Raw genomic sequence first — 26,454 nt, forward strand, 5'->3', positions numbered from 1 at the left:
GGCCAGGTGCTTTTTTGAAAATTCTCTGTGCCTTCCTTTCCTCTCCACCCTCCCTGGGTTAGTACCAATTAGTTCATCTGGCTCTCTGAAATTCACATGTTCCCCAAGACCACCGCACGGGTTCTTTGAAGTCCTTGGGCCAAAAGAGTCCTACACAACGCACAACTGCTGGGGTTCTCCTTTGAAGTACAGGGCACAGCATGACTAGGAGTGACAGGCAGTTGTGAGGCCAACATTGTAATGTGCTCCTAGGTACCCAGTGTCCCAGGATCACTCTACTTAAATCAATTACCTTGTAAGCCATAGTGTCCACTCAGCATAGATGAGGAAAATACACACCAGGTAGTACCAGAGGTGAACGAGGGGCCTTGCAAAGAACTTATTAATCAGTGGTTTTTGGCCTCAGACTAAAAGGCATTGCTCCTGGAAGGCCTCTGTCAACTCATCCTCAGCTGGAGGCCTGAGCATCTATGGACAGGAGTGCCCTTCCCTCAATTCAAAGGCCTCAGGGGTGGTGCTATCAGTCTCTAAAGGACCCTGAGACTCAGGGAGAAAAGTGAACAGGTGCCAGTAGTCAGAGAGAGAGAGGAGAGAGAGAGAGAGAGAGAGAGAGAGAGAGAGAGAGAGAGAGAAGAGGACACTCTAGAACTCTCCATGGGAACCCCACCCTGGTGACAGCCTTAGCTAAAGCTCTCACCCACAGACGCCTAGGCTTGCCTCAACACCCGGTTCCTCTCTGTAGAGCTCCCCATGCTCTTGGGACCTCTCAAAGCTTCATCAACTAATTGGCCTCTCTAGCCTCCCAGGCTCCTTGGTGTCTGGCAAGAAGAGGCTCTGAGTAGAGCAAAGACTTCACATTGAGCCCCTGGTTGCCGGGGACGCATTCGGTCCATTGGGTTCATCATCTTCATCCTGCTCCGCCTCCGCCTCCTTCCCAGCCTCCACACAACCCCCAAGCAAGGGAGGGCTGGGAAGGTACTGGACAAACCGGCCATTCCGTTTCATTTCTGCCAGCTCCTTGGCACAGCAGCTGGGTGTGTTGGTTTCATAGGTGTCATGGAAAGTGTTGTAGTCCACCTCATAGAAGCCCTTTTCCAAGGTGAGGACTGGTGTGAATCGGTGACCCCAGAGCACCTCTGTATCCATGTAAGAGCTTCGTGCTTGGCAAGTCATGCCTGGGGAAAGAGAAGCCACGTGCGTTAAGAAACAACCGTTCATTGGTCCATCATTCTACCTACCTACACATCCATCTACCCATCCTGTCACCCACTCATCTATGCCATCATCCATCCAGTCATGTAACTGTCCATTCACTATCTGTCCGGCCAGCCACTCAAACTGACCTCCAGCCATTAAACCATCTACCCATCTCTCTGTGGTGGTCCTTGTTGTGGAAGAGCCCAAACTACGATGAGAAAATGACAAATGGACATGCAACCATTCCTAGATGCTAAAGGGTGGAAACGAAGTCGTTGGAGACAAGGACATAGTTTTTGAAGGCAGCATGCAGGATGAAAAGGCTGGGACTGGAAAGGAGGCAGGAAACGGGTTTGGACAAGGTAAGTTCAGAGTGAGAGAGCAGAGAGAAGCAGGCAGGCATTGAGAACACAGGGGGTGGACATGCAAACAGAAGCCTGCACACACATGGACACATACATGCTAGCATACATGTACGTGTATACACACACAGGCATGCACACATGCACAGGAAGGGGAGCAAACTGTCATGCAGCCTGGCTTCTGGATCTAAGAGTGTCCCATTGCTGTCTCCTCCCCCCAGAGAGAGAAGGCAGTTTTGTTTATGGATGAGGAAGTCTTTGTGCTTTGGGTCACAGAAAAGCAAATTTTTATGTAATCTTTTGTCCAAGGAAAGACTAGCTTGTGTTTTGGGGGCTCTGAAGGAGCGCCTTTTCCAGTTCCCACTCTAAGCCCTCTGCAATTCCCACCTAGGCCTTCTCTAGTTCCCACTGTAAGCCCTATCCAGTTCCCTCCTAGCCTTCTCCAGTTCCCACATAGGCCTTCTTCAGTTCCCACCTAGGCCTTTTCCAATTCCCACCTAGATCTCTCTAGTTCCCACCTAGGTCTTCTCCAGTTCCCACCTAGGCCTTCTCCAGTTCCCACCTAGGCCTTCTCCAGTTCCCACTTAGACCTCTCCAGTTCCCACCTAGGGCCTTCTCCAGTTCTCACCTAGGCCTTCTCTGGGAGAGGGGTCATGCAACCTAGAGCAAGGCCAAAAGCTGCTTTCCATTCATCTGTGCCCAGGTCTGCCAAAGCATCTCCTACATGGTGGTCTTATAGCCCACTCTTTGCTCTCAGGGTGGTGCCTGCCCCACCCAGGCTTCACCATTCAGGCCTTATGATTGTATACTCATGCCCAGGAGAGGTAGAAACACCTGAGCTGGCTGCTGACCCATCTAGGCCCAGGCCCAGTGCCTGCACGCTCCCAGAGACTCTGAAAAGACCCTGGCACTGGACTCGCACACAGGTGCCTGCAGAGGTCCCTCAGGACTCTTCACATTGTTCTTCCTGTTCATCTTCCAAGGAAATGGCGTTGGCTATCCTGTAGCCAGAGACCTTGGCTGCTTGCAATGGTTACATTTCAATGCACCTGTCAGCTCTGTGGCACTCCATTTGGTCCTTTAGTTTTCCCATTGCTACATGAGACTGACTCTCTTCATTTGCAGAGAAGTCAAGCAGCTTACCCAGACTCACATCGGAAGGGTATGGAAGAGCTTTGCTGACTAAACTAGGCTTGGACTCATGCCAAGGCTGGATCCCATGAGTGTAACAGTGAAACTCATGCCATTTGTGAGTAGGTGGTCTCAGTCTCCCTCAGGGTTCCACAGACAGAGAACAGGTATGTCAGGACAGGACAGTATAAGCCAGGGCTTAGAGGGCAATGCGGGAAGAGGAGCAGGCAAATGGGGTCTGCATCTACTCGTTGTGCTGGGTGGTCTGCGGGGGACTCTCCTGTGGCACAGCTGCTGGCAGTGAGGCATTGCCAGGGCTCAATGAGACTGTATCTGGCTGACCCCTCCTTCTCTAGGAAGAGATCCTGTGTTCTACTCTGACCCCGTTACCAAGGACACAGTGACCCTAGAGTCCCCATGCATGCGAATCAGCTTCCTGCTTCTTGACTGTCCTCAGCCCCAGGGGATCCTCCAGCTGACACCATATGCTTCCTGACCAGGCTCTCCCCCCCCCCCCACTCCCCCACCCCCCACCCCTACCTCAAGCAGATGGCCAGGCAGCCTTTGGCACAATCCCTAGGGCTTGCCATCACCCTGCCTGACTCTAGCTTGGAAATAGGAAGGCTTGGAGAGGTCCTGTCTGAGTCACCCAGCCAGTGGCCAGATTCCAAAGGGCAGACAGGTATGCCTGGCCACCGTAACAAGCCTCTAACATCTTAGGAACCAACATGGGTGTGTAGAAAAAGCTGGAGACTTATAAAGGAAAGGCTGAGTGTGAAGACTTATTGGGAGGATCCTGCCCACCGTAGCTGATGCTATCCCCAGGCAGGCGGGCCTGTGCTGTATAAGAAAGCAAGGTGAGAAAGTGAGACAGAGCAAGCCTTCTACGGAGCTTTTCTTCATGATTTCTGCTTCAGTTTCCTCTCTGCTGGAGTTCCTGTCCTGACTTTCCTCTGTGATGAACTGTGACCTATAAGATGAATAAATCTTTTCCTCTCCAAGCTGCTTTAGGTCAGAATATTTTATCCCAGCAACAGACAGCACTGGTGTCCTCTCCTGATTATGAAGCCCACAAAATGTACAGCAGTGGTTCTCAACCTGTGGGTCGTGACCCCCACAGGGGTTGCCTATTATATGTCCTGCATATCAGATGTTTACATTACGACTCATGACAGTAGCAAAATTATGAATTATGAGGTAGCAACAAAATAATTTTATGGGGTTTATTTGGCAGGGGGGGTGTGTGTGGAGGGGAGGTGGTTCACCATAACATGAGAAGCCATATTAAAGGATCACAGCATTAGGTACCACTGAGGTACAGAGTGATGAAATCTCACTGTAAAACACCACCTCTCTTGGCCCAGGTTTTCCAGTCCTCCCATGCCTGTCTTAGGACAGGAAGCAGTTTGGCCTGTTGGAAATGAGGTCTGACGCTGGGGTCCTCCTGGCTTGGTGGTGCTTGCTTATATCTGAGCTTCTGTTTCCTAACCATGATTTCTCTCTTCTGGCGGTGTGGGAGGGCCCCCATTATTGTAATATATGTTTAAAGTCTAGAGACATACCTAGGCATTGGTGGGTTCAGCCCATGTTAGCTTTCGTTAGTGCTCTATCTTGGTAAATGCCCCGTGGGCCGCATTAGGGATGGAACAGGGTGTCCCCATTGTTGTCCTGGGATTCCTACACCACACAAACTTGTACCTTCTAGAGCCACAGCGGATCAGGTAGCTGAGGAGGGCAGACTGTCTTACCTGTTGCTTCTACCATCCCTTCTAGGATGACCACAACTTCAAACTCTTCCTGTTCCAGCTGAGCACGAGACATCTCCCAGAAAGGGCTCTTCTCGTTGATCTCATGGGAGATGATGAGTGGGGACACCAGGAAGAGACGGTCGTCACCGGTGTCAAAGCCCACATTAATATCGGTCTGGTTCAAGGGGATGAATTCCCCTTCTTTGGTCTGTCTGGACTTGATGAGCTTGGCACGGATGGAGGCCTCCACGATGTGGGAGTTCCGGAGGTCCCCTACCCGGAACATGAGGCACAGCTTCTCATCCCGAACGGAGATGACGGCGTTGTTGGAAAACATGAGGGTCTCTGCTCTCTTCTTGGGCTGGCTGATCTTTACAAACATGCAGCCCACCATGAAGGCATTAACAATAGAGCCCAGGATGGCCTGCACTAGAAGAAGTACGATCCCTTCTGGACACTTCTCAGTGATGACTCTGAAGCCGTACCCAATGGTTGTTTCTGTCTCGATGGAGAACAGGAAAGCAGACACAAAGCCACTGAGGTTTTCAACACAAGGAATCCATTCTTGGTCACCCACGTGGTCCAGGTCACCTCGGACATAAGCGATGAGCCACCAGATGAAGCCAAAGAATAGCCATGTGATGGTATAGACCATGGTGAAGACCAGAAGGTTGAATCGCCATTTGAGGTCCACCAGGGTGGTGAAGAGGTCACTTAGGTAGCGGTAGGTTTCTTGAACGTTGCCGTGGTGCACATTGCACTTGCCACTCTTCTCCATGTAGCGCTGGCGTGGCTTCTTGCCTTCTGCCAGCAGGCGAGTGCGGTCCGTGGCAACGGGGATGTAATCCCGTGCCTGTTTGGGAATCTTCTTGTGGTCCCGGGGAGTGGCTCCTATTTCCATGTCTTGGCTCATAGCATTCCTAGAGTCACCGGCCATCGCTGAGACACAGTGAATTAAAACGACACTGTCAGTAGTCAAGTTCTCTGCTCTGAGTAATAGAAACTTGGAGCTGGAGGCTACCCCCCTTGTGGGAGCTCTCATGGGATTGTCATTTATAATTAACACTGTAACCTGCTGGAGTTAAAGATTCCAATCCACATTATGTACTGTGTGTATAGTGTTTATTTCTATTAATTTTTTTTCTTTTTAAAAATATCTATACATGTTTTGACTGCATATGTATGTATGTACACCCTGTGTATGTCTGGTGCCTATGGAACCAGAGAAGATGTCAGATCTCCTGGGAATGGAGTCACAGTCAGTTGTGAGCTGCCATATGGGTGCTAGGAATTGAACCCAGGTCCTCTGCAAAAGCAACAGTGCTCTTAACCATTGAGAGATTTCTCCATTCGCTCACATGGATTTCTGATATTTTGTTAGGATATGAGGTCCAATAGTGCAGGATTTTGTGTCTGTTTGTTCCTCGCTACATTCCAAACACCCAGGATAGATCACCTGACACACACTATGGTTCGAAAGCGCTACTGTGTGAAAAATGGAAGGATGAATAAGAAAGCAGGAGAGGTGACCTTATGAGTGTATGAAGGTTGATGTTACTTTCCTACTCACCCGGCCCCAAGCCTGTGCTGTCCTTTAAAGCTCTGTCTCCCCTTCTTTTAGCAGCTGACAGAAAGGAAAAGGCAGCACATGTCTGCTTCACTGCATGGTCGCTCCTGCTGCCTGAGTGGGGAGCCTGGCTGTCTGAGCACTTATTAAAATGACAAACCACTGTGTAGATGCACCCTTGAAAAATCTGATCTAGTTAGTCCTGAGAAATTGAGATGGATGGGATGTCCATACCCCGAGGCTTGCAAAAGGACTGCTTTTAGAGGGCACACACACGTCAAAGAGACACATGGAGGCTTGGAATAGTCCATTTTTGGCCTTTCTGACACTCCGCTCAAGCCCACTTAAAATGCTTCAAGACTCTGATGAAGACAGGAAAGACTGTGAACCCCTCCCATTACTGAGAACACCTTACTCAGGGGCAGGAGTTAGGCTAAGACATGCAGTCTGTTTGCTTGGTTAATCCTACCACAAGTGACTAGATGGTTATAATTTGTCCATTTTTTCCTTTATTGCTGTTAAAGTTTTTGTTTGCTTACCCCCCCCCCCCTTTTTTTTTTTTGAGATAGAGTCTCAGGTTGGGAGTTACCTGGGAGGTAGCCCAGGCTGACCTCAAACATGTGTCCTCCTGGTGAGGCTGTGGTGCGGGGGTGGTTGGGGTATGCTACATGTTGAGCTAACCTGCCCAATTTTCAGTTGAGGAGATGATGCTTGAAGCAACGTGTGGCCAATTTAGGTTTGGAATCTGATTTTATCTTGCTCTAGCCCAGAGGCTCAACCATACAGACACGTGGTGTTCTATGGCTCAAGCTTTGGCTAATGGACTGCTACATTCAGCATTTTCTTTGAGCTGTGATACTGGCATAGGACACCGTAAAGAATTCTTCATAAACCATCTTTCCCGGGTTTTGCAAGAGTACCCTTTCCCAGGTGTATAATTCTCCCAGGTCTTCATTTTCTTTGTTGAACTGACTGAGAAACAAAGTGTTTTGACCGCTCTGTGACCCTGTCAGGTAAAATTCTTCTCTTGTGGACTTGAATCATCCAAGAACACACTATTCAACCTGTGCTTTGGTATGTCTCTCTTTGGAATCCAATTGCGGGCAGCCTTGGTATTTTGATCCTGTCCTCACTCACCTCTATAGTCTTGCGATCCCATAAACTTCCTTGTGTGATGTTCCCTAACATTAGTTTGGGGACTTTGTGAACCTCCTGGGGACCATCCTGGTGAGTGTTCTATCAACTGTTAAATAGCTGAATCAGCAGGTTTGGTGGCTTGAGGGCTGGACCCCTCTTTGTATTTAGTGTCTTGTGAAACACAGGGCAGGAGCTATAGTACTCTAGTTATTAGTCAGAGGAAAGGGACCTGAGTCAAATCTGATTCTTCAATGGGACATCCTGAATTCCCTGAGAACAGTCATTTAAACATTAACATTATTTGAAACTGGTTCCAGGTCTAACAGTATGCATTCTATACTTATCAATGCCAGCTCCTATAAGATTCAGTCAAATTAGCCCATCAATCAATCACCTGGACCAGAAAATACTCCTTGGGAAAGCCGTTGTCCTTATCTTCGGTTGTCAACTTGACACATTCTAGAGCCACCTGAGGACAGAGTCTCATTTGAGAGATTGCCTATATCAGATTGGCCATGTCAGTGAGAGATTGTCTTGGCTGATGATTGATACTGGAGGGCATAGCCCACTGTGGGCAGCACTATCCCTAGGCATGTGGGTCTGAGATGTATAAGAAAGCTAGGTAAACAGGGAGCAAGCCAGAAAGTGAGCTAGCAACCAGTATTGTTTTACTTCAAGTTCCTGCCCTGATTTCCCTCAATGATGGAAGATGACCTGAGAGTTATAAGCCAAGGGAACCCTTTCCTCCCACAAGTTGATTTTGCTTAAGAGTATTTTAGCAAAGCAAAATATATGAAGCCAGAATAGCTGTCTATTTCAGAGCCACTAGAAATAGTGCGGTCTGTCTAAAATGTAAATTGGCACAGTATTCTTTTTGACCGTTGTTCACTCTTGAGGGTGTCCCATGTTACTATATAGTAAACTCTCTCTTCTAACTATATTCTGTATATCCTATCTGAATTCTTCTGGCAGAGATCACCAGACTATAGAGATGAATGAAGACAAGGGCAAAATATCAGTGACATAGACCATGGAACCAACTGTTCTCTTGACCAACCGAGGTAATTTTGGCCATCTTGAGAAATCTTATGACTCTGGCACATCTTTTCCTTTGGCTACAGCAATTTTGAGGTAACCTTTAAAATGTCATATTGAAGAGCCATTCATTCTAAGGGCCATTTGTCTCAGACATCCATTGGCCATTTCCCACTCTGCATGCAACCACCTGCTCCCCACTCTCAAACGTGGCAGTTACAAAAACGAATGAAGTTAAGAAGCAAAATGTTTGGACCATATTTACAGAGTGCTATACAGGATTTGTTTTGCCCCCTGGGTGGGTCTTTGTACTAAAAATCTGACCAGAGATTCTTGGAGCTGGTGCAGTGTTCTGATGACCAGAAGCCCCTGTGCTCCTGGCAACCCAGCTGGGGTAGACCGCACTGGGTTCTAATTGAAGTGTTGTAGTGCACTCTCCCAGCCCCATATGCTGGAAATGGGTAAGGGAGGGCCATGCAAATGACTCGTGGCCTGGGCACTTGGGAAAGTGCATCCCTGCCCTTAGCTCTGCTGATTTTCTGCACTGTTTCCTTCCTATTTTTAAATGCATGTCATGCCTTCTGATAAGAGAGGGCCCTGTGATGTGTTAGAAGCAAGCTGGTATTTTCTAGGACACCTCTTCCCAGGGCTAAAAGAGTTTTGCTCTAGAAGAAGGCTGCATATTTCTGATTTAAGAGCCATGTATATGCCAAAAGACTCCCTGTGGTAACCAGAGTGCCATGACTACGTCATATAGTCATCTTGGTTGGTTAAGAGCCCTGTAGGTCATTCATGAGACATGATTTTGTGAAGGTGTTTTCAGAAAGGTAAGCCTGAAGAGAGAAGAAGCCCCACCCCACCCCCCCGATTATGGACAGCAGCACCCATGGACTGGAGAAGGAGAAAGCAAACTGGGTCCTGGAACTTCCTCCCTTTCTCTAATTCCTGATCGGCCCAGATGTGAGCCAGGTGTTGCTGCCACTGCTCCCAGCTGTTCGTGCAGCCATGTCTTCTCTGCAGTGGTGGGCTACACCTTCAGGCCCTGAGCCCAAGCAAATGTTTCTTCCTTTAAGTTGCCTCCTATCTGGTGGTTGATCACAGTTACTAAGGGTAGGGCTTGGATTTGAGCTCAATGGGCACAGACTTGTTCTGTGGGCCATTGAAAAACAGTTTAGTCTGTACCTGTCTCCGTTTCCTCTGCTATATATCTCAGTCACTATTTTCTTCCCTCTTTGGCTGGGGCCGTTACAAGGAACCCTAAAAAGGATACAAATATAAGTAAAATGCAGTCCCATGCCACACAATAGTGCTATGATCAAGAGCAGACTACATATACAACACTGGTCCCCTAAGATAATGTCATGTAATAATACAGCCTGCATTTGGCCATCCTAATCTATACCAGCAAGCTTTGCCAAATTACCTCATGGAACATTTTCTTCAGACTGTGTCTCTGTGGTTAACCTATGTGACTGTATATATTTATAATCTTTCCTTCCTTGAATTTAAATGTAATGTAATGCTCAATTATCCCAAATTTTAAGCACATAGAGGGAAGAAACATCTAAAATTCAAGGACCTGAATTCTCAGTGATGTTTGCAGTATGGGCATTAAGCTGCTTGATCATGGAACCATCATTATACAGATGTCTTTAAAAGTTTAAAAACAGCCTCATTTCTGGGCATGATGGAGCATGCCTGGAATCCCAGCACTCAAGGAGGCAGAAGCAGGCAGATCTCTGTGAGTTTGAGGCCAGCTTGGTATACAAACAGAGTCCAGGACAGCCAAGGCTATACACACCCATAAAAACCTGTCTTCAAAAAACCAACAAACCAAACAAAAATAACAAAAAAGAAAAAAAGAAAAAGGAAAGAAAGGAAGTAAGGAAGAAAGAAACCTATTTTCAGGAACAATATAAATAGACTTAAAATTTGGTTCTAGAATCAATTCAGTTAATTATATATCCATTAACTACTATAGTTAAGCCTTGAACTGGGAGCTAGTCGTAGAGCAGCAAAGAAGGCAAATACAGGCCCGCCCTGCTGGTTCTTTGCATCTTAGCCCTGTTTCTTTGAGCCCACAGTGAGTACAGAGCTGTGTGTAGCAGAGGAGAGAACAAAGGCGCAGGCCAGCTAGAGGCACGCTGCGCATCATAGCTGCTCCCTTTAAAAGGCCAACCTGAGTGGATCCTATTCCACCTGGTCACCCTGTTCCAGCTCTTCTCTCTGGCTGCCCCTGTGCCTGTGGGTGGGAAGGATTACTAGAACACGATGAAAGTCTCCGCCAAGCTTCAAGTCCAGCACAAGGGGCAGTCACTTTGATATAAAGTACAAGTGGCAAGACTCAAAAGAGGCCAGATCAAAGGAGTTGTATTTGAGATGCTGCACCAGTGCAACTGACATTCATTAAATAGACCTTGGTGCAGAGGGTCTCCCAGACACCCAGCACAGTGAGACAAGCTCTGTGCGCCAGGATGCTAGGAATCTCTTAGCCGTCTACGAAGAGCAATACTTAGACTTGGTAGGGCTTTCTGGAAAGAGCAGTGGACTGGGAATCTTATTTTAGACTTAGTTTCCCAACTATGAAAATAGGAATCACAATCATTTTCCTGGATTTCTCATTTTTTCCCCCTCTTAACATGTGATGGGTTACTATTTGCATGCCTTGATATTTGGGACATGTGATGGAGGAAGTACAGAGGAGGACATACTCATGTCCATATTGAGATATCTGGATAAATATCTGGATATTGAATCTGATCACTAGGCATTTAGATAGGGGTTGACAGCATTGGAAACCATTGACTTTGGTAAGGGAAGCATCAGCTTTGCTCCAATTTAAGCTTTAAAATATCAGATGAAAGAGTGGATGTTTCTGAGCTTTACTGGGGCCTATTAATGGACCACAAGGTCCTTCTAGTTAAAAAATAATCTCTAGTCCAGATCTGCAGGAAAAATCAGAACATTACATACTATTATCTCCTCCTTTAAGAGTTAATGTTAAGTACCGCACGTGGTGGCACACGCCTTTAATTCCAGCAGTCGCGGGGGTGGGGGGGGGGTGTCAGAGGCAGGTGGATTATTGTGAGTTCGGGACCAGCCTAGTCTACAAAGTGAGTCCAGAACAGCCAAGGCTACACAGAGAAACCCTGTTTCAAAAAGCCAAAAAAAAAAAAAAAAAAAAAAAAAAAAAAAAAAGAGTTGATGTTGAAGCTGGGTGTAGTGGAGATAAAGACAGTGGCAGGCAGATTTCTATGAGTTCTAAGACAGGCCTGGTCTACACAGTGAGTCCACTACAGCCAGGGCTATGTAGAGAGACCCTGTCTGAAAAAGGGGGGGGGGGGAGGGAAAAAAAGTTAATGTTGAGTCACTGGCCAAAGGGGTCCCATAGATTTTCCCCTCCAAAACGTCACAGGTGATTGGGTACATTCCATAACTTGATGGTAAGGTCTGTCGCTGAAGACAATGCTCACTTAAGTCAAACACGAAGAAATTGAGCAACTAGAAGCTTCAGTCTTACTGACTAGCATTCATGTTGCTGGAAGGTTCTTTACATGGTACTGAAGGAGAAAAGTAATCATCTATATCACCTTTCTCCCTCTCTCCATCTCTCCTTCTCTCTCTCTATTTTGTTTGTTTGTTTGCTTTTGAGACAGAGTTTCTCTGTATAACCACCCTGGCTGTTCTAGAACTTGCTTTGTAGCTAGGCTGGCTTTGAACTCAGAGTTCTATCTGTCTCTGTGTCCTGGGTCCTTGGACTTAAGAAGTGTGCCACCATGCCCGGCTCATGTCTTTTTTTCTGGGGCTGGGGGTTGATACCAGCCAAAATCCTAAGTGTACATTCCCTGACCCTTTGGGCACCCTAGAGCTCCTCTCACTTTGACCAAGAGCCCCTCCCAGTCGCCATTGCTGAGTGAGCACGCCTACTTTCTTGAACCCTGACTTAGTGACATGGCTCTCTCGCTTCCTCTTATATATCTCTTTTTTCAGTTTGTCTGGCCTATAGCTTTCTTCCAAACACTAATAAAATGGCCCTAGAGCTTCCTTATGAGTCTGTTTTTAAACTCCTTCATTAACAAGACTAAGGATCCGCAAAAGGAAGCTCCAGCTCCCCATAACCCCCATAACCCCTGCACTGCATTGTTAAATTGCTCCAGGCTGGTTGATGCCTAGCCACCTGGACTGCCTTGATCCTCTCAAATAAGGCCTGATTAGCTAAAGGCATATAAATGGTCTCTGTGTCCTGCACAGAGAAGGCACATTTAACCAGGCAGAATTCTAAGATGCCCCCCACGATCCCCATTCCCATGTACATTCCTTGAAATCCTAGGACTTGGGGACCCTGCTCCCATGTTCGGTACAATTTGAAGGTGATATCAACCTGGTCTAATTATAGCCACACTCTGAGGGACTTGACTTTCCTAAAGCAGGAGTCAGTAGGTTTCTTCTTTTCTTTAGTGATGGAAGGGGTCTACACAGCAAGTAAAGTGGCTGCCTCTGGGAACAGACAAATGATGGCTGGCAAGGCAGCCACAGTCCTTCAAGGACTACATGCCATCCTGAGGGACAGGGAAGGAAGAGGAGCTCAGGTTCCCCGTGAGAACTGAGCAGGGTCATAATCACATTGTCGCTACACCTCTGATGCTAAGTGGACGCTGTTTTGAGACATTAGGTCTGTAGCCATCAGCTGTGGCCAAAATGGAAACAGTGCCGAGCTGGATGCTCAACCTAGGACCTCAGTCCACAGAGTCAAGGAAGGGAAGCCAATGGGTCCTACAGCCAAGGATGAGAGCCTCAGGAGCCCATGGCTCCATCTCCTCCATTGCAAGGGAGAAATTTGTCTTTGTCTTACAAAAGGGTAAAACAGAAGATTAAAAATCTCACCAAGGGTGCATTATACCCTCCCCTCCCCCACCACACACCCAGGGCTGTGCTAGCAAGTAAACTCTGTAGATTCGGATTCCTCTACTTTCTTCACCATACTTAGGAACCCCTCGCCTGATATCCCCATGAAACAGTTTCTGGAGAACTCTCTTAGAATCCTTCCTTTCTGCTGGTCTACCCCAGGCAGAGCTGTGGCGGGGGCTGTGAGTGGTCTCTCTGAGGAGCCTGCGCAGCAGCCTGTTACAGCTTGCTCAGCTTCCTCCTCCTGGGATGCTGCCCCTTACTAGGAGCAAAGTGTAGAGAGTAGAGATGCTTTGGGGAGAAACGGGTGGTGGGCTTATACAGTGGGGCCAAGAAAGCCTTGCTGGGAGGGTAGCTCAGAGCAGCGTCTCTGGAACAGAGGGAATAGCAGGGCTCAGGGTTCTGGGTGGGTGTGGGTTGGTAAGATTCAATAATGGACAAGACCCAATCACCTTTTGGTCTCTTCCTCAAGGAAGAGCCAGTCTATTCTCCCCTCCCACCGAAGGACTGTGCAAACCACACTGAAAAGTTGGCTTTTCCCTGGCTTGATTTCCCAGCTTTTCAAAATAATCATTCTTAAAATGAAACCCCTTTTAGAGCACCCTGAGGCTTAATGGCGCAAAGATCAGCAGAAACGAATCTTTAAAAACCCAAACAGGGAATCAGCTGAGAACCTTATCATATTGCAGCTACGGTGGTCTATCAACTTAGGTGGGGTCTATTCTTGAATTCCTGGTCAGTATACCTAGGTCAGTGTGGGTCATAGTACATAAGGCACCTAGTGCGAAAGCTCAAGGGAACGAGAAACACAGCTTTATCCAGACAGAGCCAATTGCTTAAGGTGTTCCCACTGAACACTTGTGTTTTGCTGGGCCATTGGTAGAGGAACCTAGAAGCTCACCATGTCTGCTTTGTTGTGCCTTCTGTTTACGGAGGAGCTATTGTTGAAATACAGGCTCTGACTGGGGTCCCTTGAATTTACATTTTCCCCAAGGTCCCCCAGGTACATCACTGCCCATGGCCCTCAGTACCTTCCTGAGTGGTAGGGCTGCCCCCACCCTGAGTGAACAGGGCAACCAGCTCTGGTTTCAGGGGTTTTTAGTAGGCAAGACTATGCCCTGTTTTCAATGAGCTCACGCCATGGCAGAGAACTCAAAGGCCAACAGGTCGGCTCTATAGAAAATGATATGAAATTCAAGGCACAGTTCTTAACTGGGTCTGGCTGAGTAGGTGAAGGAAGGTGAGCAGAGTGATGGTGCAGAGGGTGTCTGCCTACACAGGGGAGCAGCGCAGCAAAACCTTGGCGTGAGCATGGGGGCCCAAGCAGGAATAATGGCTCAGGTATCCAGTGCCAAGCCAGTCTCTGTGCTGGGTATCACCTCATACACATCTATGAAGTCCCTTTTAATAGCTCAGTTTTGTAAATCTCAAAAGCACGGACATTTAGGAGCTTGTTTAAGGCGCCAGCGTCTGAGCAGCAGGGCCAGGCTCCTCTTGATGTCATGTGTGCTCTGAGTGCAAGCAGCTCCCCATCCACGCTCAGAGTTCGAACAAGTTGCCACGTGCTTCTGTGGCTTCAAGAAACCTGACCCAGCCGGGCGTGGTGGTGCACGCCTTTAATCCCAGCACTCGGGAGGCAGAGGCAGGCGGATCACTGTAAGTTTGAGGCCAGCCTGGTCTACAAAGTGAGTCCAGGATGGCCAAGGCTACACAGAGAAACCCTGTCTCGAAAAACCAAAAAAAAAAAAAAAGAAAGAAAGAAAGAAAGAAAGAAACCTGACCCAGCCAGACTGACAGACACCTGATCCGTGCCAGAAAGCCAATTAAATTAAGATTGACTGATGTGTTTCCCAGGCCATCAGCAGCACGGCTGCTTCTCTGCTCTCTCTGGGAGTGTCTTCACACTCTGTCCTCCCACGTCCCTCCTGGTACCCTATGAGACACAGGTCAGCATTCCCTGTGCCCAAATATCCCTTATTGTTCCAAGGAGATTGAGAGCTCCTATGGTCCATGGAGCATCAACTCTTCTGGCAGAACCACTAACCCTGCCCTCCTCCCCCTCTGACAAGTGTCTGTTTAGACAGCGGACCTTACGAAGAAGAAAGAATGTAGGTGCCAGCCACTGGTTTCCGTCCTTAACATCCACCCTCCCCCCCACCCCGGGTTATTCTTCATCTGAGGGGGCCAGCTTCTGCCAGGAGCCAAAGCAAACACTTCACTCTTCCTGAATACTCTGCTGACTGCACTGTGCATGCATGCGTGCTGGCAGAAAACAGAACCCGCAGTGGGCGCTGAAGGCCACCTACAAAGGCAGATATGAGAAGTCAGTGAGTAACTGCTGCAGTGAGCTCTCTCTAGGTGGACACTGCCTAGCTACTTATCGGCCTTCTGCAGATAGCAGCCTTGCTCCTATTTTAATTCAGATGTAATGTTTTCTCACACCTCTTTTCACTTTTTTTTTTTTTTTTTTTTGATAGGAGGTCTCACTATCCCAGGCTGGCCTCATGCCCAGGATGCTGATCCTCCCCGTCTCCACTCCTGAAATGTTGGGATTGCAAGCATATGCCTCTAAACACGGTTTGCATTGGACAATTTTTATAAAGACTTGAAATACTTCATTCTCTTCAGTCTAGGAAAAGCAATTATCTTAACAGATGGTAAATGTAAACAAAATTGGTCTGAGCTTGTGGGACATAAGAAGGCACGGCGGGGACCACAGCAAGCCCCGTCCGTACAGTTCTTGGAGAACTGTAACCACAGCACAGTGTGGAGCCCACACTGTGGATCCACTGCTTTCTTCTCCTAGAAAATAGGGAAATGGGAAGAGTTGATGAAGCTGGGCATGGCGGCGTGTGGCTGTAATCCCAGCACTGTGGTGGCTGATGCGGGAGGATCATGATGTGAGGGCAGACTTGCCTACACAGCAAGCTCCTCACCAGGCTAGGCTGCATAATGAGACACTGCCTCAATATTCAAATAACAAATGAACAAACAAACAAAACCTGAAGGCAAAACTCCATTTTATGTGATGCTAATGAATTCGACTTTGGAAAACACTGTTCAAGGTAAAGAAAAGGTATCCATGGGGCGGGCCCGATCTCTCATCTCCAAGTTACATTTCTGGGCTACTGAGTTGGAAGGGAGCCTCCTCTCAGGAAGAGGGACACGGAACTTTGAGTTATGTACGAAGGGTCCAGATAATGCCACATATCTATTCAAAGCTTTTGTCATCTCATTAAAGCCACAAGCACTGGCATTCAGTCTTCAGGGCAGAAGAAGACAAGGACTTCAATGTGGGCACACTCCCCAAGCTAGCAAGATCACGCAAGCGCTGTCTCCTCCCTATAGCCATGTCCTCCCAGGCCCTCCTCATGCATATGGCTTGCTAGGGCACCCTGCATCCCTAAGGGTGTACCTTTTTTTTTTTTTTTTATCACCATCCAGCCCCCCCTTCTAGAAGGCTGCAGAGAGCTGCATGCAACGGGCCATGGTGCTCCTGCATTTCACTAATGGAGGTTCTCAATGGGAAGAGAGTTCTGACTGCTAACACAAGTCCTTCAGGGAAGCTGTAAGGACAAGAGAGAGTAGAGCGGGTGACCTCTGAGCTACCTTCTGTCTCAGATGAACAATGAGTGCTCGTCACCAGCCATCAGTCATAGTGGCAGAGCAGGACTGTGGCGCTGTGGTACGTAAGTGGAGCTGAGTGTAGGTGCCAGCGCTTATACCAAGGCCAAGGCTGTTGCGGTTTCTCGGGGGCCTCACAGGGCTTGGGGAATGTGTGATTCTTTTACCTCTGCTCTCAGCTGAAGGCCCTGGACAGAGGCTTGTCAATAGCCACAGTGATAAGACTGCCTGTGGGCTGTAGTGTGGAGTGACGAGCATAGGCCATGCTCCAGGGGCAGGGCAAGGGGCACTCAGTGGAGTGTAGAGCCAGGGACAACATGACTCTACAAATAGATGGTGTGAGGAGGGACACATCATCACTGCAGGCAGGCCCGTATCTGTACAGTGCTCTAAGGTTGCTGGGCTGTGGGCTGAGATGGGCTCCACAAAGGGGAGCTGTGACCGGAAGCCTTGGTGATGGCTCCTCGCTATCAGCCTTGCTCAGACTCAGTTCCCGGGGAGCTGTCTCTTCTGCTCAGGACATTCCCCTGGCCTGCATCCTAGCTGCCTCTGCTCCTCAGAGGAGAGGCCTGAAAATGGCCCTTCAGCACAAGTCAAATTACTGTTGGGGCAAGCTGAGGACAAATGCAGAAGACAGAAGTTGCTGCAGACAGTCATCTGTACTTCGTTGGGACTCATAAACCAAGGCCAGAGCAACATCTTTAGAAACAGGTGTCTGTGCTGTGGTCCCCATGGCATCAGACTCTTCTACCTTTATTTTAAGCCATGTGTTCAGTGTATCTCTTGCAGCAGGTTGTACTGACTTCTTGGCAGAAAAGCTCTGGAAGTGATGGGTGGGTGTGTGTGTGTACAGGCAAGCACACTGATAACTCTGAGCTGGAGGCTTTAGCTATTTTAACTTGACAACATTGTGTAGTAATACAGATAGAGACTGGGATTGAGGGCAGGCAGCGAACTTGTCCAAGGCCACATAGCAAGAAGAGGAGCCCAGCACTGAGCTGACCCTGGCCTGACTCCAGAGTCCACAGGGCCCCAAGATTCTACTTGCCCATCAGAATCTAGCGATCTGGGTTCTGAATTATAATCCTGCCTCTCCAGGCTACACGTTCTATCCAATAGGTCCTCACCTCTGCTCTCTTTCCCTACTTAAAAAAAAAAAAGAAAGAAAGAAAGAAAGAAAGAAAAAAAGGAAAATGCCCATGAGAATCATCCTATCCTGCCAAATTTCCGTGTAACACCCTTCGCCCTTTCACTTGAGTTGGCCTGGGTTAGGGGCAGGTGGAGTGGGACACAATACTGTACAGACATATGACCATGGGCTAGCAATGGCTTCTGCAGTTCTAGCGTGTTCTTCCACAGCTCTTTCACTGGTTCATGAGATTCTGATGACATGGCCCTGTTTTAGAGTTGCAGAGTGGAGGTGCCCGAGAGAGCACAGCTTCTGCCCCTCATGTCTGGGAAGCTGTCATCAGAAACACTGAGGGTGCAATAGAGACACTGAGTGATCGCACAGCAAGCCTCACAGGTGGCCCTGATGTCTAGCTGCTCAACAAAAGGCCCAGGTGGCTCCACAGGAGCACCAGAAGGGAAGCTTGGGGCCTCAGGGCCTCATGCTGCCCAGGTGAATGTGGTGACTGGCTGCTGACTCAGACAGTGTCCTTACAGGATTCCCCGTCGCCTGTCTAAGGAAGTCATAAAACCTTCTGCATCAGCTTCTGGGGTCAGGAGGGAACTAGAGCTTAATTAGAATGCTCTGGACTAATCCCCTGGCTATCTCCTCGTTAAAGAAACAAAATTACTCAGAGTTTGTGATTAAGATAAAAAAAAAAAAAAGCGGAGAGGAGACTAAATAGTGTTTGTAAGCTTTCTAGGGAGACAGCCTTCTTGTCTGCACTGACTAGAGGAGAGAGAGACAGCTAAGAACTCCAGTTCTTCAGGTAAATACAAGGACAAAGAAAGAATGAGTTAAAAACCTATTTGAGTACACCTGTGGAGTGATCACCTGTTTCCTTAAAGTGGAGTATTTTATGGCTCACCCTGGAGAGCTGAGGGATGCCACAATTCCTCACATCCATTCACTTTGGTACTTGGTTGTGGTGTGCTTGCACAGTCCACAGGCACCCTCCCAATCCCCTGCAGAAGATGCATGAAAAATCATAAATAAAAGGGCATGAAAATCAAATTAATTCATTTTACATTTTCCCCACAGTTGTATCTGTCTAACATTTTTTTTTCTTTTTAAGCCTGCCATCTCTATGAAAGCAAATAGTGTAATTCTAATACAGCTCTTCATTGTAATCCTGCACAGTATGAATTCTGCATTAAATAATAAAAAGGATTAATAATTAAGTCAAAGTGGAAAACCACTTGTTTCCTCTCTAAGGCCTGGGGGACAGATTTCCTGGGCTGGGGCCAGTTTGTCAGGGATGATTAGAGAGTACCACACAGAAGTGCAGAGAGGACCATGACAAGAGAGCAGATGAGGTGAATAGACGAATGTTTGTGTGAAGATGAAAAGGGTGGGGTGTGGGATGAAAAGTGTGTGGTGTCTTTTCCATGCCATATCAAGACAGATGCTGTCTGACCTACTTCCCAGGAAGTGATTCTCAGGGTCAGACACTTAGCTTCAGGCAGAGGGAAAAAGAACTGCCGGTGACTACAAAATGGTGGAAGGCATGAATGGTGGGCACACCAAGTCCTTGGACTTAAAAGAACAAATATGATAAAGATATGGACTTTCCACAAGCTGGCAGGAAGACCCCCCTAAATGCTTTCTTTTACATATAGCTAAGATTGTCCTAAGGTCTGTTAGAGAGACAAACAGTTTAGCACACATACAATAACTTTGAAAAAGAAAACAAGAATAAATAAAACAGCAGGGACCAGTCTACCCACTTTCAGACTTACTACACAGCTACAGTGGAGAAAGAATGTGCTGTTAGAAGGAGACAGACATAGATCAAAGGAATAGAACCCCAAAAACAGACCTTCACAAAGGTGCTCAACATTCTTGGCCCAACTTAGTTTCAACAAAAGTGCAAAAGAAATTCAATGGAGAAAAGACAAACTTTGCAACAAATGGAGAAGGGGCGGTGTGAGTTCCATGGGAGGAATGAATAAGCCAAAGTCTCTCTGGCTTTACTAAAACAAACAAACAAACAAACAAACAAACAAACAAACAAACCCTCAAAATGGAGCCTAGGTGGAAGTGTAGAAAAGAACATGTGCAAAATGTTGCAGAATCTTGGGCAGGTGGGCAGAGTTCTTAACCTTGACATCAAAAGCCCAATCCACAAAACACAAAACCAACAACGATTGTGTGAACACAAAGCATCTGCTTTGGAGAAAGACTTTCTTAAAGAGCTGAGAGGACAGATTACAGAGCAGGAGAAAAGTTTACAGTGTATATTTGGCAAAGGACTAATACACACGCTATATAAAGAACTCCCCAAGCTGAACAGAGACAGTAGAGACCGATCCAACTAGGAAACAGGCTGAAGACACTGCATGGAATAAGCAGAGAGCAAAGGAGCACACTGGAAGGTGCTAGCTCATTATCCACGGGAAAACTGCAAGGAAACCACCACAAGCTATCGTATGCATCTGTCAGAAAGGCTAGAACACAGAGGTGACAGCAAACATTGGCGAGGACGCAGAGAAGCTGGGCCACTCATCCCTGTGGGTAGGAATGTACAATGGTACAGCCACCATGGGAAACAGTTTGGCTTTTAAAAAAGGACTTACTTTGTTATTTATTTATCGTGTGTGTGTGTGTGTGTGTGTGTGTGTGTGTACGCGTGCACACGCGCGCGCACATGAATTATAGGTGGTTGTGAGCTGCCAGATATGGGTGCTGGAAACTAAATTCCATTCCATCTAAAGAGCTACGTGAGTTCTTAGCTACTGTCTATGCATCTCCTTGACTTTTTAAAAAATTAAACATATCACTACTATATGACCTAGAAATTGCATTTCTGGACATGTATTGCTGAGAAATTAAAAACTTATGTTCACATAAAACCAGGTCATCAATATTAATAGAAGCATTGTCAATAATAGTTCTGAGCTATGACCAACTCAGGTGCCTTTTAATTGGTGGATGGTTAAACAAACTGTAATATTTCCATATAATGGATCCTCAACAGCAACTTATACACACATACATACATATGTACATACAAACACACAGTGATACATACACAGACACATGTAGACAGAGGAATCCAAATTTCCAGGTAATTGTATTGAGTGGAAACAGCCAATTCCAAAATTATCATCCTATTTGTATTATTCTTGATATTACAAAATAAAAAAAAGATTAAAATAGACTAGAGCTGCCAGGGTTGAGGAGAGGCAAGGTGATTGGGTACCTGTGTGGTAATAATGGGAAAACATACAAGATGCCCATATGTATGGAAGAATAGGTTTATTGGCAACCCTTTGGCCACTTTTGTAATATGTTACTGTTGAGAGAAAGCTGGTGAAAATATGGTAGAATTCCCTGGTGGTTACCGCTTACACTGCACACAAGTCTACAATGATCAAAAAGAAAAAAACGTTTAATAAAAGAAATGAGAGAATGATGGATGTAGTAAAAAAAAAAAGGTGTGTGTGTGTGTGTGTGTGTGTGTGTGTGTGTGTGTGTGTGTGTGTGTGTTACTGAGGTATGAAGGCTCGGAAGGGCAGGTGTGATCAATAGCCAAAGTGGACAGGAGGAAAGATTCAAGGTGAGGGAAGGAGGAAGGAAGGGAGGGACAGAAGGAGGGAGAGAGGGAGGGAGGGAGGAAGAGAGAGAAGGAAGGAAGGGAAGGGGAAATAAAATGGTGTTAGTGTGAGTGTTTATCAGAAGTGGAGGGAGAGCCATAGATGAGGTAAAGCCAGGCTCCCCAGCACCATCCGGGGACCCATGTTGGGTCCCAGGCTCTAATTCTTAGCCTCTGCTCTTCCATCTTGTGTGGTTACTGTCCTGCGTCTACCTGTACTGATTCCTCTACAAGCCGCTCCACCTGGTCCCCCCGCAGATCTATTTCTGCTAGGCCTTATAGAAGCCTTCCCTGTATCCCTTAGTTGAGGCTGTCACTTACCAACTATGCTGTGAGTTGTACCCCCTGGCAGGGGAGAGCCGGCAAGGTGTGCAAAACAAGTCCATCTTTTACCTCAAGTGCTTGCACAGGACAGGAGCTTCACTTGTCGTTTGAAGGGATATGAGCTGGCTTTTTAGGTCATGGGATGGAGTCCACCTGACGAGGACAGGGAGGGCTGGTGTTCAGTGGGGTTTCTGCGCATCTATGAAAGTGAGCTGGGTGCCCTTCTATGTAAGGGCCCTAGGGACCTGGACACTCGTGGCTTCTGATGCACTAGTGACAGGGACCTTCTTAGGGAAGAGGCAATACTGTAAGCAGCTCCCTCTCCTGCTCCACTCCCCACCACATTAAGTATCAAATTCTTAGTGGCCGGAACTGGTGTCAACAGGGATGAGGGATAGAATCCTAGCCTGCAGGCTCAGCCTCATATGGCATCTGAGTCCTCTCGGTTCTCGCTTTCCCTTCTTCTCTTCTGAGCAGAAGAAGCAAGGAAAGGTGATTGCACTAGGGTCTCCCTAGTTCTGAGACTGAGAGCCTGGAATGTGAGAGAAGCTGAGAGGCAGGCAGCATTCCCAGCTCAAACAGCCAAGTCAGGGCCACGAGGAGGTACCTGCCAATCCTAACCTCTCTGCTTCCTCTTTATCATCTCCACCAGACTCTCTGGCCAGTCTGTGGGTTTGTCCTTGGTGACCAGGAAGTGCTGTTGCTACCTGCTAAGTGGTTGGATTATGCTTGACCTTTGCCCCGCCCCCCCCCCCCCTAGTCTGCTCTGGTCCCGGCTGGCTGACAGTAGAAGTTAACATGTAAGCTCTAGCCAGGATCTCCAGGGTCCTGCGTTAAAGGTTTGGTTCTGACATTTAGCTTTAACACAGCTCTTGGCAAAGGTTGATGTCACCCTGGGCTCTGTTGACAAGAATAGCGCCCTTATCAGGAAGTCAAGGTAGGAGGAACTAGACACCCAGGACAGCCACCAGCCCTCCCTTTGTGTTCACTGTTCTGGCTTTTAAAATAATTTTTAAGAAATCCACTTCCTAAGTTGTTTTGGGGGAAAAAAAACCACATTCAGGTAATTTTATTCAAATTTCTCCCTGTAATTCTTTGTATCTGAACTCTCACTCTCCCATCTCTACAGGGGAACAAAAGAAAGAAAAAAGAAGGGAAGATTCCTGTATGGCTGGTGAGTGTCTTAGGAGTCAGTTGATGATGGGCCCCTCAGAAGCGCTGCCTCTCAGTGACCATTTCAGACACAGAGAAAAGCTCCATCTAAAAATGGCTGCACTGAGCCACTCATAGATTCCTGCCTCAACTCAATATCTTTCCATTGTCCTCCACCCCCAGCCTAAAAATCTGATCAGCACTGCCTTGGAAAACTCAGGTAAGCTTTAGTTAGCATTCTCCTAGATGGAAAACAACCCTGCCCAAATGATTACATTCAAATAGCACCCCCAAATGATTTATTCCTGGTTGATCAGCTGGATGCTGAACTGATTCTAAATAGCATTCTGCAGTGCATGGGGTTTTCAGGTATGTGAACATCGGCACACCCTCCAGTGGCTTGGCCCCAAAAGACTTTTAGAATCTCACCATTTTAGGAGTAGAAATCAGAGACGTGGCACCCTGCTGTGTAACGAACTTCATCACAAATGACCACAGAAGCCTGAAAATGCTCAGTTGAATTTATGAACCAGAAACCCAGTCCCACACTTGCAAGGGCACCAGAGGGACCTTGTAGCCCAAGCACCATGCATCAGAGAGAGCAAGGCTGGCCAATGGGATACAGTCCCAAGCTCACATTGATGTGCCCATTGGACCCACCATGAGAGGTATTCTCCATGGCCAGGATGTGGGAGGCAGCCTCAGGGGACTCTATACTGGGGAGTCGTGCTGAGATCTGACTTTATACAGAGTAGGTATCTCTGCTCTGGGACAGCTCTGGGCAGAGGAGATGACCAACCCCATCCATCTCCTGCCCTCCCTCCTGCCTTCTCTCCTCCCACAACTGACCTGCTTGCTAGATGGAGCATAGAACGCACTCATTTTATACTTAAAGAGGACATGTTCCTAAGAAATGCTGCTTCTGAGTGGCCAGCAGTTGGAGAAGCTACACCAGAATGGTGGCCCCTTTTTTTGTTGGAAAGCTAGGTAGTAAGTCTGGGGAAGGTGGCTGGGTGTTCTTAGAGGATGACATTATCTCTGTGATAGTACCTCTTCCAATGGTGTACTGATACTGCCATACTCCCAAGTACACCACGTCCCCTAGGACTCTCACAGGAAGCTGAGCTTTCCCCTAGAAGACCAGTATATGTGCATGCTGTTCCATAGTCTATGATGACAAGCCTTTGATGTCACAGCCCAGTTCAATCTTTTTCTAAAGCCCACAACATCTCTGTGCTCCGCTCACCTGCCAGAGCCAGGGAAATCCTGGCATGGGATTCCAGATTGCATGCACCTAAACCAGACATGGTATAGCTCATGGCCCTAATCCCAACACTCCAGAAGTAGAGGTGGGCCAATCTCTGTCAGGGCAGCCTGGTCTCCCTAGTGAGTTGCAGGCCAGCCAGGGCTGCATAGTGAGACCCTCATCTCTCAAAACAAACAACAAAGCACGTAGGAGAGACTGTACCTAAGCAAAGGCGTAGACCCCCGGAAGCTGGAACTCCTTACAGGCCTAGTGTTTGGTAATAGGAAAGTCCTGGATTTGAAGCCAGAGGGCAAGGACTGGGAGGGTTAGAGCCACCCTTTGGTCCCCGAGTTCCTTCTGCTTTCGTACCCTCTAGAAAGCAGGCAGAGGAGGCTCCACCTCACAGGATCCTGCGCCCACCCAGGTTAAGTCACAGAACTCTGCCCATAAGCATTAGCTGCCCTTCCGTCCGTTCGTTCCCCTACTTCTCCATGTGAGAACGTGTTCTGTGAGCCGGGCAGCTTGCTTAATGTTAAAGAAGAGGTACAATTTGGAGTTGGATATGGGGCTCTCCTGTGTACTGCAAGCGAGTTACTCACCCTCTCTGGGCTGGCCTCTGTTTAACTGAGAAGAAGCAGAGTTCTTGGTAAGCATGCGGTTTTTTTCCCCCCACTGATGACCTGGTGTTTGAAAGGTTCCCCAGTTCTTGGTGTGGATGCTGGGCAGAGCCTCCACTTCTTTTTGGAGGTGTATCCCATGGAGTTTTAAGGAGCCAGAGCTGAATGGAGCCTGCTCTACAGCCCCAGGACAGAAGAGCGCCCCCTCTCCTCAGTGGCCTGTGCTTGCATGTGAGGGAGGCCCTCACAGAATCAGGGGCTACGGAGAAGACCTCAAGGGAGAGACACCAGCAAGGAAAAAAACAAAAAACAAAAAACTGTAACACTGTATTCACCTTCTTCCAGCATTTATCTCTAATCTTTCTTCTGAGTAATTGCAAAGATGTTTTAAAAAGAAGGAAAGCACATAGGTAGTGACCAGTGCAGAGAAGAGGACTGGCACCACAACAGCACTTTCTTAGCTCCATCAGAAAGCAGCTGAGGTGGAGAGTCTAAGGTTCAGGGGGTCGCCCAACTCGGCCATTTTTGTCTCCACTTGAAGGATGTGCTGCCTCCGGGAGCGAGGTTCTATCTCCTCCCTTGGCTTGGCCTAGCAAGCCAAAGATGGAAGGTTTCAGGCGCCCAGGTATCCGGATCTGGCACCGAGAGCAGGGGCGTTTACAGTCCTAGGCGGCAATGCTGGACTCCTAATCTAGGGGCGGCTGGCAGCTAAGGCCAGCTTCAGTTTGCTGAACTTTGGACCGCTGTATCTTGTTTCCATCCAGTCGCAACCTGTCTGGTTCCAGTAGGGGAAAGCCTCCTTTCAGGACCAGAGGACCCCCAGGGCTGTCGGGTTTGGGGAGTCCCTGGGCGGGGGAGGGACCCGGCGGGGGGTAGCTGTTAACTTACTTGTAGAGTAGAGAGCTTCTCTGAACCCCTGGGGCTAACTTCGGGAGGTCCTTCCACGGCTTTGCAGGTGGCTCTCAGGGATCTCCAGGGGAATCCCTAGCCTCAAGCATTGCCGATGTACTGCCGGCCGCCCTGAGCCACTCTGGTGTCGCAGGTCTTGCGGGGAAAGGCGGGCAAAGGCGTCCAAACCTCCCGCCCCTTCACCGGTCTGCCTCGCCCTTCTTCTATCTGGAGAGAGCTGAGCTGCGGGAGGCTCTCTGCTGCCCCTCTCCACTCCGCCCTCCTCTCTTCTCCCGCCCCATCCCCTCCCGTCCCTCGGGTTCTCCTCCCTCTGTCCCCCTACAATTGAATCTCTGAATAGAATGCGATTTAAAGGGCCACATGCAAAGGAGAACTACAAGGAAAGGCAGCGATGGGGGAAATGCATGCACAATGGGGTAGATGGTGGAGATGGGTATGGGCTGTTGGTATCTAGGGTCTCAGGAGTCGGATACTAGACGCCAGGCGGAGAAAGCCGAAAGCCGGCAGCCTCCGCCCTCCTCTCTTGCCACTGTTTTCTCTTTTCCTTTGGTTCACTATCTTCCTCCTGGACCTCTTTGGTGATGTTCCCGTGCCTCTGGCCACTCCGATGCGATGCGAGAATCAAAGACCTGCTAGGGAAGGTGCGAGTGTGCGAGAGCCTCCTGTGTATATGTGGGAACACTCGCGTGTACGTGTGTGTGTGTGTGTGTGTTCACCGGCGTGTGTGAGCGCTCCTG

The 26,454-nt window shown here is 48.1% G+C and overlaps 1 protein-coding gene across 1 annotated transcript; it reads right to left on the reverse strand.

The window, feature by feature from the left end:
• Positions 1-393: 393 nt before the first annotated feature.
• On the reverse strand, positions 394-25,950 carry Kcnj5 (potassium inwardly rectifying channel subfamily J member 5). Its single transcript, XM_051156131.1, has 3 exons — positions 25,697-25,950; positions 4,439-5,377; positions 394-1,175 (listed from the first exon to the last, which is right to left on the reverse strand). Exons 2-3 carry the CDS (start codon positions 5,373-5,375, stop codon positions 853-855), a joined length of 1,260 nt encoding a protein of 419 aa, XP_051012088.1. The 5' UTR covers positions 5,376-5,377; positions 25,697-25,950; the 3' UTR covers positions 394-852.
• Between the last annotated feature and the right edge of the window lie 504 nt (positions 25,951-26,454).

Source organism: Acomys russatus, chromosome 14, assembly GCF_903995435.1.
Source record: "Acomys russatus chromosome 14, mAcoRus1.1, whole genome shotgun sequence".
NCBI lineage: Eukaryota > Metazoa > Chordata > Mammalia > Rodentia > Muridae > Acomys > Acomys russatus.

Coding starts and splice junctions, on each gene's coding strand:
- Kcnj5 (XM_051156131.1), bottom strand. CDS start 5,375: ATGGCCGGTGACTCTAGGAATGCTATGAGCCAAGACATGGAAATAGGA. Junction 1,176..4,438: donor AGGGATGGTAGAAGCAACAG/GTAAGACAGTCT, acceptor CTCTTTCCCCAG/GCATGACTTGCCAAGCACGA.